The sequence below is a fragment of the Adiantum capillus-veneris genome, chromosome 29, assembly GCF_014529385.1.
Source record: "Adiantum capillus-veneris isolate H3 chromosome 29, ASM1452938v2, whole genome shotgun sequence".
Taxonomy (NCBI): Eukaryota; Viridiplantae; Streptophyta; class Polypodiopsida; order Polypodiales; family Pteridaceae; genus Adiantum; species Adiantum capillus-veneris.
In genome coordinates, this window is record NC_140959.1 from 118,753,511 (window position 1) to 118,770,393 (window position 16,883).

At 41.8% G+C, this 16,883-nt stretch overlaps 1 protein-coding gene and 1 non-coding gene across 5 annotated transcripts; both read right to left on the bottom strand.

Moving 5' to 3' along the window:
* Positions 1-1,848: 1,848 nt before the first annotated feature.
* Positions 1,849-13,171, bottom strand: LOC147419838 (Phototropic-responsive NPH3 family protein). 4 transcript variants are annotated; one of them, XM_086505289.1, is made up of 4 exons: positions 12,803-13,171; positions 4,045-4,114; positions 2,746-3,969; positions 1,849-2,657 (listed from the first exon to the last, which is right to left on the bottom strand). In XM_086505289.1, the coding sequence occupies exons 1-4, from the start codon at positions 12,859-12,861 to the stop codon at positions 2,100-2,102; spliced, it is 1,911 nt and encodes a 636-aa protein (XP_086361415.1). In that variant the 5' UTR covers positions 12,862-13,171; the 3' UTR covers positions 1,849-2,099. The 4 variants fall into 4 exon arrangements, with proteins under 4 accessions (XP_086361415.1, XP_086361416.1, XP_086361418.1 ...); XM_086505290.1 differs by lacking the exon at positions 12,803-13,171 and adding an exon at positions 4,287-4,327; XM_086505292.1 differs by lacking the exon at positions 12,803-13,171 and having other exon boundaries at positions 2,746-3,878; positions 4,045-4,106.
* LOC147419839 (small nucleolar RNA SNORD36) lies at positions 11,938-12,019 on the bottom strand. Its single transcript, XR_015187206.1, has one exon. It is a non-coding gene; the product is annotated as a small nucleolar RNA SNORD36 (small nucleolar RNA).
* Positions 13,172-16,883: the final 3,712 nt, after the last annotated feature.

Here is a 16,883-nt window from a genome sequence, read left to right on the forward strand (position 1 = left end):
TCCAACTCGTGAAAAACCTTGTGGTAACCTTGCTTTGTATTTTTCTAGTGAGGCATCAACCTCGTAATTGGTTTCCAAATCCATTTTGTGCCGATGGCCTTCTTCTTTATGAGTCGATCTACTAACACCCAATTGTTGTTTTTAAATAATGATTTTATATTCAAATTGCATTGCTTCTTTCCACTTTGGATCCACCATGACTTCTTTCAGAGATGCTAGCTTCTTTGTGAAGCCCGTGATCTTAGTCATTAGATCCACATTGACAATGTGTCAAGAGGCCCTTTTCTGATCCTAAATTCTCATTGACCTTCTCAAACCGTTTGGTACTACCTTGAGTATCAACCCCAAGATTGCAATCATCAAAAGAGCTTCGGAGTCCACTTTGGAAGTGGATTTTCCTATGGTATTGGTACTGCAATAGATTGGTTAGTTTTCACATGAGCTCTTCCTCCTCAATTTTTACGTGACTTTGGGTTGGCACATGGTGAGTTATCTCTTCATTTGATGAGACATTGGTTGTCCATTGAGTGTAGTCCTTATTCAAACACCACATCTTGACTTGTGATTCTCTTCTTTACCTCAGGGTCATAGAGTCTATATGCATTAGACTCTTTGCTATATCCCGATGGTGCGATTACGGTGTTCCACAACTCCGTTTTGTTGTGGTGTGTGAGCAATAGTGTGTTGATGGTTGATGCGATGCTCACTACATTATTGATTGAATTCATTTGAGATGAATTCTCCTCTTCGATGTGTGTAAAGCTTCTTAACCTTCTTTCATGTCTCTATTTCTACAAGCTTATGTCACAATTTGAATTTATTGGAATCGTCAATCTTCTCATGAACAAAATACACCCACATCTTCCTACTTAAATTGTCTATTTACAACAAAAAGTAGATAGATCCACTCAAAGCAAAAGCAGATATTTTACTAGAGAGGTTTGCGTGTACCAGCTCTAAGCAAAAGCAGATATTTTACTAGAGAGGTTTGCGTGTACCAGCTCTGGAGGAGCTTATGCTCTATTGTAATCTTTTGTGAAATTGTATTTCTTTGTTACTTGCCCATCATACTAGCCTCACATATTTCATGCATACATGAGATTGTACATATAATGTGTAAACATCCCATATTTTTGCATCTCCTTTCATATATTGCAAAACTGAGGTGACCAAATCTCTCGTGCCAAATTTTATTTGTACCTCTTTCTATTGCGGCTGTAAGTATGCTTACCTCGTAAAAATAGTGTCCTAAGTACATAAAGATTTCCACAATTTGTCCTTTGAAATGCAAGATTTTTGCTCTTGATTTGTTCGAACGAACTTCAAATCTACGATTTATGATTGTTGCGAGTGAGTAGATTTTTATTCCGTTCCATCCAAACTGCCACGTTGTATTCCATAAACGAATTGATCTTGTCAAGCAGACGCCTTACTCGCTCCCAGCTCAAGTATAGAACAAAGGAACTTATGACCTCTTCAAGGTGCACCTAAAATTTAAGTCTTTTTGACAACTTAAATTGAAACAAAGCCCCACACAAGCATAAAAACATTCCCAAATTTGCAAGCACAGTTATGTCAAGACATAGATGCATTGAAAGAGGCATTGTCGATCTCTTTTATAGTACATTCGAAAACCCTGCCGAGTTCAAGCTGCTAGCATCAGAATAATGGATGTAAGGCCATGAAAGAAAGGAGCTCAATGGGTTCAAGTGCCTGATTCTTCAAACCTTGTAAAGGTCGGGCGTAAACTCTCTCTCTCTGTTTCCCTCTAAAAAGAAAGAAAAGAGAAGACAGCTCCGGCATCAATAACCAGAAAGAGAACATGTGAAATAAACAGGGAACCTTCACTAGCCGGAAAGAATTATGATTCATAAATACAAGATACTGGGCTAAAGACCAGGCTGCATAGATGAAAAGAATGATTTTGTTACTATCATCTAGCCTAAAAACATCATAGGATTCTTGGGCACGAAAAGAATGATGTTAATAGGTTCATCTAGTCTATCAACTGCAGTTCAATCGCTTTACAAAAAAGGCGGTCTTGATAGCCATGTCTGATCATGTTGCATTGCTATCTACACCGACATCAATAACCCATGCTACCCATGGGAAGAGCCTTGATTCTTGGATTGCCTTGAATGAAGAACTGCGCCTCGTCGGCTGCTGCCGGCATGAGTTTGGTCTTGCACTGCATTCTCTCTTGTCCTGCAAATGTGAGACTTGAACCTGCCTCCTAGCGTTTTCGAGACGGCGCGCCATTGGCCCCGCACTTTGCCAAGTTTGTGAAGCTCCTCTCGCATACCAGAGCACTCCCTTTCAAGATCGCTGACCCGCAACTTCATGTGGTCCATGTCAACTTTTAATGCATGATTGTCCCGAACGGCATTAGCCCACCCTTCCCCTCGTAAAGCTGCCGCTGGCATAGCTCCATCAGGTGCAGACTGATTACGTAAAGGGCGAGAATTATCCGAAACCATGAAGCAGCTTGCAATAGCTGTGCGAAGCTGAAGCTGCTCAAAGAAAAGCACCTGCACAATGACGCGGAGCGGGAGGCGCTCATTTTGTGCTGCATGCGTGCAAGCCTCCAATGAGAGCTTTTGACAATCCATCAACCGGCATAGGTTTTCCCTTTCTTCCTCTTTGAGCCATGGATGTGCCTTCACAAATTAAAAACATACGTCATTTAGTTAGCTCATGCAAAACAACAAAAGAAACTTGTATGAAAGCACAGAACAGCTAAAATACCTTCAAATAGATGTCAATGGCCCTATAAAGGCCATCATCGGATATCCTAGCAAAGTCTGGAAGTGCTTCGGCAAGAGACTGGAACTTTGATAGCTTCAGATTGACATCTGGGGCAACTTCTGCAAGATACCCATCCATCAGCCTTGCCACCATCATCATTGGAGTCAATGATGGAGAGCCAACAATATTTCCATCACCATCAGAACCTGGAGAGGAGAGTGGTCTCGCTGACTGATCAAGGAGAAGGAAGTGGTCGAGTATTCGTTGGACGCAGTCGATATCGTAAAGAGTCTCAAGATTGTAAGCCAGATTGGGAAGTAACAAATCTTCCAGACTTGCTTGTTCAAGCTGCAAACCGATTCTCCTTTCTATGTTACTTTTGCATTGTGGGCTTGCATTGAGCAAGATGGCACTTCGCAGGAGCCCTGACAAGAATTTTGTTGATACCACAGCCTTCTGCACAGGTAAAAGGTTTTCAATTGTTTCCAGGATTACCTTCTGCTCAGCCTCTGATGGAACACATGTAAGAGAAAGAGAGGCAAACCTACCACTGCCTTCCTTAGCACCCTGCCGTTTGTTCAGAGCTGGAAGGTACCTTCTAGCAAAATGCATCAGCGCCCCAGCTACACTCTCAGACTTAAGGCCTTGGCTTTCCATTGCCATAATCACCCTCTTGTAAAGAGGAAGGCTTAACATCGCAATGTCTTCATACCACCAATCCATGCGAGGCTTCTTCGGCCTTGCCCCTGTGCTGATCCCATTCCATAAAAAGCTTCCTCCTGGACTCTGCATCGAGTTGTTGGGCATTGGCCATGCAAGCAGGTTAGGGTCAGTGCAGGCCTTCATGACTACAGCATCTATGCACATGTTTACAATTCCAAGCTCCTCAGCTTCAATCAGTACACTTTCACAGCTATATAAAGCTCTGGTGCATTCCTTCCAATTCTGAAGGACGACCTGGTTAAGAAAACCCTCTGTGCGTGCAATCAAATTTTCCTCGCCAAAATCCTCTGTCATCTCGAGATATTCTGCTGCACACCTTAGAGGTACTGCATTTGTAGCAGTCAGCTCCAACCTGACTCCATAACAGAACTTCGCAGCAAGTTCAAAGGCATCAGGACCACCCGGAATGTCTGAAAGGTGCACATGAAGAATCTCATTATCTTTGTCCAAATGCTCATTTAAAAGCTGAGCAAGCTTCCCACTTCGGGAAACTAATGGAAACTGCCAAAAAGGGAGAGACTTAGTACTTGATTGAAATTAACCCGAGCCGTGCAGAACTTGATGGCAAGAAGCTACCTTGTGAAGATGAAAAGACATTTCCTCAACCTCAATCACCACATCACTAGGAAGCCCAGATGTGCAGAACCTGCAAAATATCATTCTTCTGCCATAAGAACAGGGTCACGGTACTCATTTGCTAATCTACATGTGCTAACTTGAATCACCATGGCATAATTTACATGCATCTCAAAAAGCATGAATTGAAATGATAAAGATCAAGTGAGAGCATAAAGAAAAACTACATGATGAAAAAGTACCTGCACAAAGCCAATGACCAAAAACAAACCAGACACGATTTCTGTAAAAAACTTAGTAACATTAGAAGGCAAGGGCAAGCTGTCTTCACAATGTGTATGTATGATAGGCAAATGCCTGCCGAAACAAATGAAAAGAAAAAAGCACCCTTACCCACAGTAAAAAATGCATATTCAGGAAAGCCAGTCAAAGGCACGCACCACCTCTTTTCGAATATGAAGTTTGGGGGCATACTTAAGCTTAGACACACTGACATACCAGACCAGCTGGCCCTAAAGATCAATCACAATATAGCCATGGAAGTTTCTGCACGGAGCAAGAATGCCCATATCGACAGATTCAGCTTACTTTCTGTATGACCATCCGATACAGCACAAAGCATGATATCAAATGGTTCTTGAAGTTGAAAACGTAAAAAAACACACCGTACGAATCAAAACCATACAATATAAATTGTAATATATATTTTCCTGTACAAAGACCGTATGATGACAACCCTGTATATAGGGAGCCAGAGATCCCACAAATGAGCACTTTTCATGTATAACTGACACAATCGCACTTGCATCATATCAATGTCAGCGCCTTTCAGCTCTTGTCAATGGATTCATACCCCCAAGCATTTAACATTCTGCTGTCCCCCATACAAGACACTGGTGCCCTAGTCTGGTTACCACAGCTTGTGTCCCTCGAGGTACACTGTAACAGACTTGGACACTCCCAAGTCAAGAATCAACCGCAACAGCACCAAATAACCACTTCAAAACAATTCACAGATCACAATAGATTTGCACTGGCCTGGCGGAGTTCCGTGCCTAGAGATATTGGCCCCAAAGACTGGCGCCCATTTCGGTATTTCTTTTTATATTAATCAGATCAAAGTACAAGAGAGTCGCTAGGGTTTCACTCTCAGACTCTGCGTCCAGATGCTCTGAGAAGTGAGGCCCTCACCACTAATTTAAAGGTTACAAGGGATGCCCAAAAGCAAAGCCCCAAAAGCTTCAAATCAAAAGCAATTGCTCTCTCTCTCACAGAGAGTCAAAACTTGAAAGCAAAAGCATTCTCTCTCTTTCTCATATTGTAAAGAAAAAGCAAAATTTGCATCGCCCATCATTTTCAAAAAATAATAATAATAATAATAATAGCCTCCGCGATTTTCGAAAATTAGGGTTTCTGGCAGAAATTAGGGTTTTTGTTGTCCGCCGCGTCATCACTTTGTGACATACCCCCCTCTTGAAAGCATTGTAATCGACCGCGATTACGCCTGCAAAACCGACAAAAGCCATAAACCGTCTTAGCAGACACTGACTGTTAGTACCTACGTACTAGGACACACATCTAGCACATGTACAAAATCGACAGTCACATCACACGACATCACAGGACATCACCAAACATCACATGACATTCAACATTCATTCGGATCTTAGACCATGATTTATCGGCAATGTAGCTAGCAATCACATCTAGGTCCAATCGAGACCTTATCGATGTCCGATTGACTAACCCCTATTGCAACCATGTCTATTCGAGATCAATCAGACCAAAATGCTGCAGTCATTTCGTCTATCAGTTCCTACACTCACAAGAAGTCGAGAACAAATCAGTATCATTATCAAGAATTCCGTTTCATAAAGTCATCCAACAGAATACTGTCAGCTCTCAGTATCCATGAAGCTCAAAGAGACATCAGTGACTTTAGTATCAAAATCAAGGCATCTGTTGACAAAGAAGTGGAGTAACTCCCCTCTTGTGCATCCCACTGCACCAGATCTCCGGCCAAGCTGAATGCTGGGTTCCGTTTGGAGTAGACTATGCTAAACCAAAGCATCGAGGTAAAGTTTCACAATCTGAGGAGTATCTGCTAGGTCCTCCTCCTCCATCCACTTCGCATCAAATGCAGGAAAGTTCTTGAATTTAACCAAGAACCGTCTTCGGACTTTACCTTTCTTCGTATCCGTATGTGCCAAAATCTGTTCAAGAACAAGGATCTCCTCGTTTTCTTTCACTGCGGGTTGCTCATCAGGCTCCCCATCATCAGGCACATCACCCTTAACAGGGTTCAAGAGACTCACATGCAATGCATTCGTGCTCAGGAAGGATGGAACCTTTGCAACACTTTCAACAATCTCACATGGCGTCTTCCCCGTCGAAGAGTGTATCGTGTTATTGTAGGCAAATTCCACCAAAGGTAAGTTCTTTTCCCATTGAGTCTTCTCATCCGAGATACAAGACTTCAATAAATCTAAAACCACTGAATTGGCAATCTCAGATTGCCCGTCAGTCTGCAAGTGAAACGATGACGAGAACTGTAACAGCGTGCCAATGTTCTCCCAAATTGCCTTCCAAAACAAACTCATAAATCTGGGGTCTCTGTCAGAGACAATCATCTCAGACGTGCCATGTAATCGGAAAATCATCGTGATCATTCTGTGTAATCGGGAGATCAACAATGAAATCCATTTCAATACTTTCGTAGGGGCGGGTGGGTATGGGTAAAGGCTTTAACAATCCCTGTGCCTTATGCCTGTCAAACTTGACCTTCTGGCATACCAAGCAACTGCGCACAAACTCTTCCACATCTTTCTTGAGTCTCGGCCAAAAGAAATATCTCTCTACCCCTTTCATGGTGGTAGCAATGCCGCGGTGACCCATAAAAGGTGGACAGTGGCATTGACTCATAACCTTTTCCCTCATCGGCTGTGTAACGCACAACATAGTCTTTTTCATCAAGTAGCCTTCTCGAAGGGAGTATCCAGCTATTGTCTCCCCATCCCGTATCCGTGTGAAAATATCTGCAAAATCTGTATCTGTGGCATACTGATCGACCGTATCCTCGAAGCTCCTATGATGTATCACGGAAATAGCTAGAACCAACGGTTTCCGAGACAAAGGATCTGCCACCACATTCTTCTATCCCTGCACATGGACAATCTGGAAGTGGAACTGTGACAAGATGTTCACCCACCGCATCTGCTTTTCCGAAAGCTGCTTCTGTGACAAGAAGTAGCGCAAACTCTGATGGTCTGTAAGACAGTAAAATCCGCTCCGAGTAGGTAATGCCGCCACTGAGTAAGAGCATGGATAACCGCCAAAATCTCTCTCTCATATATCTGTTGTGTCATCTCCGGCCTAGAGAACAATCGGCTCTCATAAGCTATGACATGGCCTTCTTGCATCAAGACCGCACCCAGACTACGACCACAAGAATCACAATATACTTCAAATGACTTCTGCAAGTCCGGCAAAGTCAAAATAGGTCCCATAGTCAATTTCTCTTTCAATGTCCGAAAGGCGACAGTCACCTCTGTGGGTCCCCACGAAAAAGGCACTCCTTTCTGTGTCAAGGTATGCAAAGGGGAAGCAACCTCTGCAAACTTCCGTATAAACCGCCTGTAGTACGAACACAGTCCCAAGAAGCTTCTAACTTCATGGACATTCCTCAAATCGGGCCAATCACGGATAGTCTCTATCTTGGCCAGGTCCATTTGCACTCCTGCTGCTGACACAATGTGTCCCAAAAAGTGTATCTCTGGTAGGAAAAATTCACTTTTCTTTGCATTAATCACTAATGTGTGATCTCGTAATGCCTGAAAGACTTGAAGCAGATGATCTTTGTGTTCTACCTCATTCTTGGAGAAAACAATGACGTCGTCAAAGAAAGTGCCAACAAATAGCCTGTACTCTCGAAAAATCCTGTCCATCATCCGGTTAAATGTCGCAGGAGCATTGGTTAAGCCAAAAGGCATCACCAAAAACTCAAATAACCCAGAAGTCGTCCAAAAAGCTGTCTTGTAGACATCTCTTGGCACTATCCTGATCTGATGATATCCACTCTTCACTAATCATACTTGGGATTTGGTTGAATTGCCCAAAGGAAGGAAGGCTATTCCTAACAAATGGGTATATAAAATCGAGACTGTTGATGCAAAACCCAAGTATAAGCCAAGGCTTGTGGCAAAGGGATATGTTCAAACCAACGGCATAGACTTTCAGGAGGTGTTCTCTCCTGTTGTGAAGATGGCCACTTTGCGTGTACTGTTTGCCATAGTGGCTGCTCTTGATTTGGAAATGGACCAAATGGATATACATACCGCTTTCTTGCATGGTGATGTGGAAGAAGAGCTTTACATGAAGCAACCGGAGGGTTTTTTTATCCCTGGCAAGGAACATTTGGTATGTATGCTCAATAGAAGCTTGTATGGGCTGAAACAATCATGTAGACAGTAATACAAGAAGTTTGATCGCTTCATGCTTAAACATGGTTACAAAAGAAGCCATGCAGACCATTGTTTGTATACTAAACGTGATGAGGATGGCAGCCCTATCATTCTTATGCTCTATGTAGACGATATGTTGATAGCTGCAGAGAAAAGAAGCACTGTTGATGCTCTTAAAGGACAGCTGAAATCTGCGTTTTCAATGAAAGACCTTGGGACAGCTGAACATATACTTGGAGTTCGTGTTACACGGCAAAGAGACAAGCGCCTATTGTATTTGTCGCAAGAAAAGTACATTGAAAAGGTGCTGGACAGATTTAACATGGTTGAAGCAAAGCCTCTTGGTGTGCAATTACAGCCATATGTTAAAATCTCCAACGATGATTGTCCCAAGTCAAAGGAAGAAGCCAATGACATGCAAAGTGTGCCTTATGCTTCAGCTTGTGGTTCACTTATGTATGCTATGGTTGCTACTAGGCCTGACATAGCCCATGCAGTGGGAGTTGTGAGCCGGTTTATGGCTAATCCAAACAGGTTGCATTGGGATGCAGTGAAGTCCATTATGAGGTACTTGAAAGGGACTAAAAACAAATGCCTCTGCTATGGTAAAGGACCAATGGAGTTGAAGGGATTTTGTGACTCTGACATGGCTAGTGATGTGGATACACGGAAATCCACAAGTGGCTATGTATTTACTCTTGCGAGAGGTGCTGTTTCATGGTGTTCTAGATTGCAAAAGATTGTTGCATTGTCTACTACAAAGGCTGAATATATTTCAGCCACTGAGGCTTCCAAAGAAGCTATTTGGTTAGCACGCCTATGCAGTGAGTTTGGCTTGCCTGCCAAGGCACCTATGCTTGGTTGTGATAGCCAGAGTGCTATATGTCTGGCAAAGAACGCCATGTTTCATGCACGCACAAAGCATATTGATGTGCGGTATCACTTCATACGAGAAGTGCTTGAGGATGGCCTTATTACATTGGTTAAGGTCCATACATCACAGAATCCAATCGATACTCTCACTAAGTGCTTACCCAAAGCACAACATCATCCATGCATAGAGATGGTGGGAGTCACGTAGCTTAAAGGCGCCATTTATACCTTTAAGTGGAAGGTTGTTGGGTTAAAGGCCTAAATAACCCCTTTTTGTACATTTTTATACTTTGTCCAGGTTCATATTTGGACACATTTTTTAAAGGTTACTTATAATAAAAGTGGGAAAACCCAAAACTCACTTATTGAGTTTTCCCCAAAAACGTGAGCCCTCTACCTCTCTCTTCTGCTAGTGATTCCTCTCCTGCTGGCCTTCGCCTCCCCTCTCTGCACACACACTGCACTTCCTCGCGTGCTCTTTCACTTGCACACACCGCCGCGCGTTCATCACTTTAACACCCTCTTTGCACATCATAGTAGACAATGTCGAAAGACCGAGGTCATGAAGAAGCTACCGTGGACACCCTAGCAATGGCCAACTACAGTCTACTGAATACACCTCAAATTTGCAACCATCAACTCATCACCAAAAAGAATGTCATCTTGAGCATCGATTGCCTCATAGAAAGTTGCAAAAGTTGCATTGCAGACCACACTACATCCAAGGTAATGAACTTTGGAACACACCCTGTCCATGATCCCACCAACAACAATGGTTTGTGTGCACAACATCCAAATTGTTGCATACATCATGTTGCTTCCTTGCAAGATGCAATGTGCTTTGAACTCCAACACATGGGTCTAAATCAAGTATTGGAAGCTCTTGTTGCCCCTCTTTACTACTCATGTGCCTCTCTCTCTCTCTCTCTCTCTCTCTCTCTCTCTCTCTCTCTCTCTCTCTCTCTCTCTCTCTCTCTCTCTCTCTCTTTGTTGCTAAAGTACCTCTCTCTAGCAAAAGCATGTTCTTGCAACCCCCCCGGAACAAGAAGGTTAGAGCTATTGCAAGTGTAGTCTATACCACACAAGCAGACTCCTCTAAGTCCTTGGTAAAATCTCTGTCATTGTTGTCCTCATTAAACTTGCCTTGCGTTTGTTCTTTTTCGAGTTCTTGCCCTTGCCTTTGTGATCTGGAGTTGCAATCCCGATACAAATGACCACACTTTCCACACCTTCCACAATTATAACAACTGCTCTGAGACTTTTTGTAGTTTCCGAAGCAGCAAGTGCCTCTCCATCTTTTCCCGAAGCTCGAACCTTGCCTTCGTTAATTCAGGCAACTTCCTCCTCAATAAAAAAGAGTTGAAATCATCAAGTTCCAACTTTTCCTTCACGATTTGCAAGCGTAATTCCCTTGCTACAATCTCGTACAACTACCTAGGGGACCTTAAGTAACCCCCCTCCTCTTGATTTTCCCACCCCAGTACCATGTTAAAAAAGTAAAATAAATACCTAAAAGACATAATAAGTGATGGGATCACATTGAGGTTTCACTTGAGATGCATAAAATTTCACAAAAATATCAGAATTGAGCTCGAAAGACCAGTAAGACAAGAGATACAAAATGGCAAAGTTCTACTCCTCAACTAGGAGCCCCTGGCGGCGTTTCTTTCTTGTGCTCATGAATAGTTGAAGTTACAACTTTTCAAAGTGCACACACTCTCTCTGAATCATCCATAAACTTGCAATGTGAGACTGATGATACCCTGGCCTCTCTTTATTACGCATTGGTCCCCAAAATCCCAACAGCCCAGGAGACTTCAAAATCACTTTGTTGTTTTTCCAAGTGCTAAAAGCACAGAAATCGATTGATATCAATCACTGGCACAAGAACCAATCCCAACTCCAAAAGTACCACGTCAGCCCAATTCATACACTGCCGCGTCAAAGACCATACAACCTCCCATAGTTTGTGTGCACGAGAGCAAGAATAGCAGGACTTAAAGTTTGGCATTCGGTTCTGCTCCAGATCAGCCACTATTCTCATTCAAGTGTGGTAAATGGATTTATGCCAATAGGATGAAGACCTTTGTGAACTTGACCAACACCGCTTGAAATGAGTGGCATTGCTCCTCTTGTCTGGTAACACCCATCAACTTGACCATTTTATCAAGAGTTGCCAAGACTTGTCAATCCACAAAAAAATATTTCCGAATACTCAAAACTGTCCTAACATCAACAAAATAAGAGTTTCTTAGCGACACTTCTAAACCCCTGCACAAAAAGCGAACCTATGCCCATTTCACTAATATATTATACTGGTATATTGATGATAGCCTTTGGAACCTCAAGTTCCTCATTACACATCCCTTCCACAATCGAGCACAACCAGATCAACATGCTGTTGAGCAACTTAACCCACTTGATTCTAAAAGAACTATTGCAATGATGGCGTAAGCCTATTGAAAGTTTCAATGAAATACTGGCAGCTTTTAGAAACTTTACAAACATGTATGCTTGTAAAGCAATTCGCACACATCATCATGATTGGCAATGTCAAGACATAATCTCAATTAAAAAACTCAGACTGCTTTAAGAAACTTCATAAATTTTCAGGTTTGTAAATCAATTTGTCATCATTACCAGCAGGAATGTCAAGCGATACTCTTCATACGGCACTTCAGAGTTGCCGGAGAGAAGATCTAAAAACGACAAAAGGCTTCCTATCATATTGCATCATCCATCATAACTTCAACTAGAATTTGTTCAAACAAAGCATAGAACTAGCTTGTGAAACTCCTCATATCAGAAGTTTGCACCGAAAGAACAGCTTAAACCCCTCTCAAGCCTACTAATCCTACCCCTTATGCACACATGCTTCCCTGTCTCTCAATATACCATTGCCAGCATTCGAATTTATGAAACAATTTACATATGTCAACGCAACATCCTTGCACAGAGATAGATCACAGAACTAGGTCCCCTTTCCAAGCCTTACTGACACCCCTCAATATAAGCCTAGCGCGGACTGTTTCTTTAATGCAGTTTTCCTTTAACCCTGTAGGGAAAAGTGCCGAAGTACTGCCTGATCTTTGCAACAACCTTCACCAGAAGACAAACAAGAAAGTTCACACAAGCGATAACAACAACAAGAGTGATCGCAGGTAAAAATGTGACCAGGCAGGTGATCTCATTCACAAATGGGTCAGTGTTTATGCAAGAGTGTGTGCATTCCTGACAGAATGTGCATGATGGTCGATTCTGAGATCTGCTTATTCCAAACTTATCTGTTGTATCTATTGCTCCAGCAAAATATGTCATCAAATGTGACAGGAGAATCAACAAAAGGACGCATACATACATGAAAGGAGAGCTGTAGCAAACATGCACACATTAGAAGTGAAGGGTATTCATAGAAGTTCACTTACCATGCTTGGCCTGTGCGTTGGAACCCATCAGGCTTGGAGCCCAGCTTGAGGCAGGCCATATACAGCTTGCGAATCAAATGGGATGCTTGTTTGAGCAGGAAAAGGAAGGCAACGCGAAACAGAGAGCCATACACCAAGTTAAGGGCAGCTGAGGCGCCATGCTCTCTCTCTCTCTCTCTCTCTCTCTCTCTCTCTCTCTCACACACACACACACAGAGTGTGCGTGGCGTCTGTGTGTGAGCGCGCGAGCGTGTGTGTGTGTGTGTGTGTGTAGAGAGAGGGACGGTGGACCTCTAGGCTCTCGCACAGCCAAGGCCCTCGACAAACTGCGAGAACCAGGGGGAACACGAGGAGCTTTAGGGAGGAGGGGACATCAATAAAAGACAACTGGGATTATGTAAATTGTTGATCTGTTGATTAAATTGCCAATAATTCCAAAACAAAAGATCGAGTTTTCAACTCCCACCCATCGAAGGACCCCACCCTCCCTCCTCGCTCCAAGTCGTTCCACGTCATTTGCATGATGTTTGGGAGGATTCTCACATATTGGAAGTCCCAATCGAGCACCACATGTCGTTGGCGGCAATTACCCTATGTGGGTATAGTCTAGAAAAAACATTTTAACTCCCACCTTCCTTTCATGCTACATAATAAGAGCAAACAGGGAAATCTCTCGTAACAACTACGACCTTACCTTGTTGTCTGTGATTATGATTATGACATCTCTAACTTGCCTTGCACTATCTTCTAGCTCTTGTTAACCACTCTCGTGTATGGCATGGCTCAATGTCTAGCCAGTCCAAAGGTAAGAACTTGTTGTCCACCACCCTACTCGCATGAGGCTAAAAGTGTCACTTCCCATCGCTCTTGGTTTGTTAAGCAATGAGATACCCTCTCGCCTAGTTGAAAGCAAATGCATATGACAATAAGCAAAAGTCGCTTTCAATGAATCTATTATTGCTACCTTTTGCTCTCCTAATTGATCAAAGGTCACATTGAATTCCTTCAACTGATATGAGATCAATGTCCCTTCCATTATTCAACAAACCATAGCTTCTTTTGCTAGTAAAATTAAGATGCATCACTCTACTTCTTATTAAGTACGCACATCTTTTTCCCATAAGATGTATGCATCACCCAATAAGTTTATGACATTGATTGACCAAACCACATGGGAAATGCCCTAAGGGCTAGAACATGTCTTCCAGCAATCAAAGGGTGTTGAACCTACCACCTTTGAACCCATAGGCTATGACGCAAAAAAAAATTTGATGACAATGAAATAGAACCTTTTGGTTAAAGAGAGTCTTCTAGTAGAATTTGCTAACTCCTCTACCTCGTCCCCGTTATTTTGAGAGATATCTCCACACTTTGTCCCTTGCAACTTTATCAGGTCGACCTACATTTTTAGCACAAGAACATCCCAAATTTTCCTCTTCCAATATGAAAATGTGTTGCCATTTGACTTTGATGAGGAAAAAGTCATAATTGTTATCGAGTAGCAAGATTAAAAGTTTGGTACGTTTTGACGATGGTTTAGCCAAAGCCACTAGGAAAATGCCTCAAACTAGTAGGCAGTGCCATGGAATTTCTTTTATAGATGCTAGACAGTAGTTTCACATAGCATCCAAAATTACACCAACCATAGATATCATAAAACTAAAAAGATAACAAGAGATGTGCATGCTGGACCAACAATGTACTTCAACTAGTGAAGGTATCAAAGCTCTCCACACTCGACTTCACGAAACCTCATCACGACCATCATCATAAAGCTACAAGTAAATTAGAGATACACATTGGTCAAAAACTAGCATAAAAAGATGTCACATAGGTGTAAATACGCATATCTGAAAGAAATTGTAAATAGATAATCCAACTACGGCCAGACTGCAATAGCTACACACGTAAATGGGTGCCCAAATATAAAGCAAGAGATTGGAATAAACTTTCATATGGACACAACCTTCTCATCATTGTAGGAGAGGCTTGAAGAGAGGTTAAAGATAATTATAGATGCATAAATGACATTTAGCAACCATAGATTGCAAATCAATGGGATTGCAAATACCACGATTGCACAGACATTTCTTGCTACACAAATCTAGCATCAAAGAAAACAAGCACATTCCACATAATCTTATCAGTGGTAAAATGCCAAAGTACATCATTTTCCATTAACTGGGAAAAAAATTCCATACGAAGCTCAAATAAACACACCCCAAAATCAAACCAAAACAAGCCCCAAGCTTTTAGGACTTTGCGCAGATGCTCACAACAATTCAAAAAAAGAGGTGCACATACACTCTGTTTGTTACCCTTTACTTATGCTATGACTTTGTTAGCACTCCAACTCAGAGAGATGAACAACAACCTCGATACATGCACACTCTCTACCAGAAATTGCCTCCGCTCTCTTACAAATAAGGTATTATTTTAAATTTTTGAAATGATGCTTTACTCGAATAGCTTGCAATCAATATATTCACTCGAATTTTGAAATTGAAATGATGCTTTACTCGAATAGCTTGCAATCAATATATTTACACTTTAGTGTATTGTATATTTTTTCATTGTAATTGAAACATTTCCCATAGTGTGTACCTATGCTACTATAATTTTTAAGTTATAAACTTCTCATAATGCTAGTCTAGTTTAGATTTGTAGCTACATGTAGTCAAGATGTTATCTGATGAACTTTAACAATTTTGTTTCTAGAACAACCACTCACTAATTTGGTTGATTATGATACTATTGGGAGTGTTGCCTTGTGTGTAGTGACACACCATGCTTTTGCTGATCAAGATGCATCATTGTTGTTGCTTGCCTCTTGTAAGACATACAGTAGCTCACTTGCATTATATACCTTGGACACATCGTCTCAACTCCAAGTATATTTCTTAGAACTAGTTTTTTTGTAAAATTATGAACACCCAACCTTGTTTATTCCATCAAGGACATACATTAGTAGTCATATCTGGACCGTCACACACAACACATTATCGTGTTAAGCTCTCTAAAGGAGATCTCTAACTCAATGATCCATTCCTCCCATAACCAATTCTAAAACTCCACACACACTCAAACCAAAGCTATGGCACCAAAAGCACAAGGAACTCATGCAAAGAGGAGGACTGGAGAATAAGTGCACATTAAAATACAACTGGAGCACTTAAGAACCCTTGCAAAGTAGTGTATAACTCCTCCTACAAAATCTAAAGAATAAGGTCATCTTGTTAGCGTTAGTAAGAATGATAAGCATTGGCAATTGGTTATGACCCAAGGACTGTAAACCATCAAGTTTTGCATCTATGAACAACTCCACAATTATAGCAAAGAGTTTCAAGTGATCTCACAATTACAGCAAAGAGTTTCAAGTGATCTCACAATTTTTGGGTGCTCTATTGCACCCCCCTTAAACTACCTATAATTACTCTACTCTCTTCTAAAGCAAATTCAAGACTTTTGAGATGTTGGCTCTCTCTTAATTGAGTCACAAATTGTTGTTCTCATGTCATGATTTGCCACATGCATGGGTTGCTTAATGAACACATATGCACAAATCCAAATAATTTGCACTTCCACAAATTAGCTCTAGAAGAACACACTTTGATGGATATGAATGATCTTTTATTGTTGTTTGCAGCATGTAATGACTCCTTACAAATTTAGGAGAAGGAACGCCAATTTATCTAGATAAAAAATTACTCAATTAGTAGTAAGTCTCTTGGTTTGAGCGGTTTGCATCTAAGACTCAAGCTTCGTAGGTGACTATGGATGTCTCTTTTTCAAGGGTTCAACCAAAACCGGGCCAGAACCACCCAAACAAAAATGATTCCAAGCACTTGACTACAATTATTGCCAAGTAAAGGAGCCTTCTGGAAAATTCTTGCTACACTCTTTCTGTTGATACCCATATTTCCACTTTGATACCACATCAACAAGCGTGTCGTGCATGTGTTGGGTCTCTGGCAGTCCATACGCTACATCTGCATGCTCCCGTCATGTGCGAGAGCTGCGAGGCGATAGTGAAATGAATGTGCTATGGTGAAGGTACAGTCGTGCAGTGAGGGGAAGCAAA

What these genes read in the sequence shown, in the direction of transcription:
- LOC147419838 (XM_086505289.1), bottom strand. Translation starts at nt 12,861, where the DNA reads ATGGCCTGCCTCAAGCTGGGCTCCAAGCCTGATGGGTTCCAACGCACA. An exon ending in CAACGCACAGGCCAAGCATG is followed by an intron (nt 4,115 to 12,802) that starts GTAAGTGAACTT and finishes GATATTTTGCAG; the next exon opens with GTTCTGCACATCTGGGCTTC. An exon ending in CCATTGACATCTATTTGAAG is followed by an intron (nt 2,658 to 2,745) that starts GTATTTTAGCTG and finishes TAATTTGTGAAG; the next exon opens with GCACATCCATGGCTCAAAGA.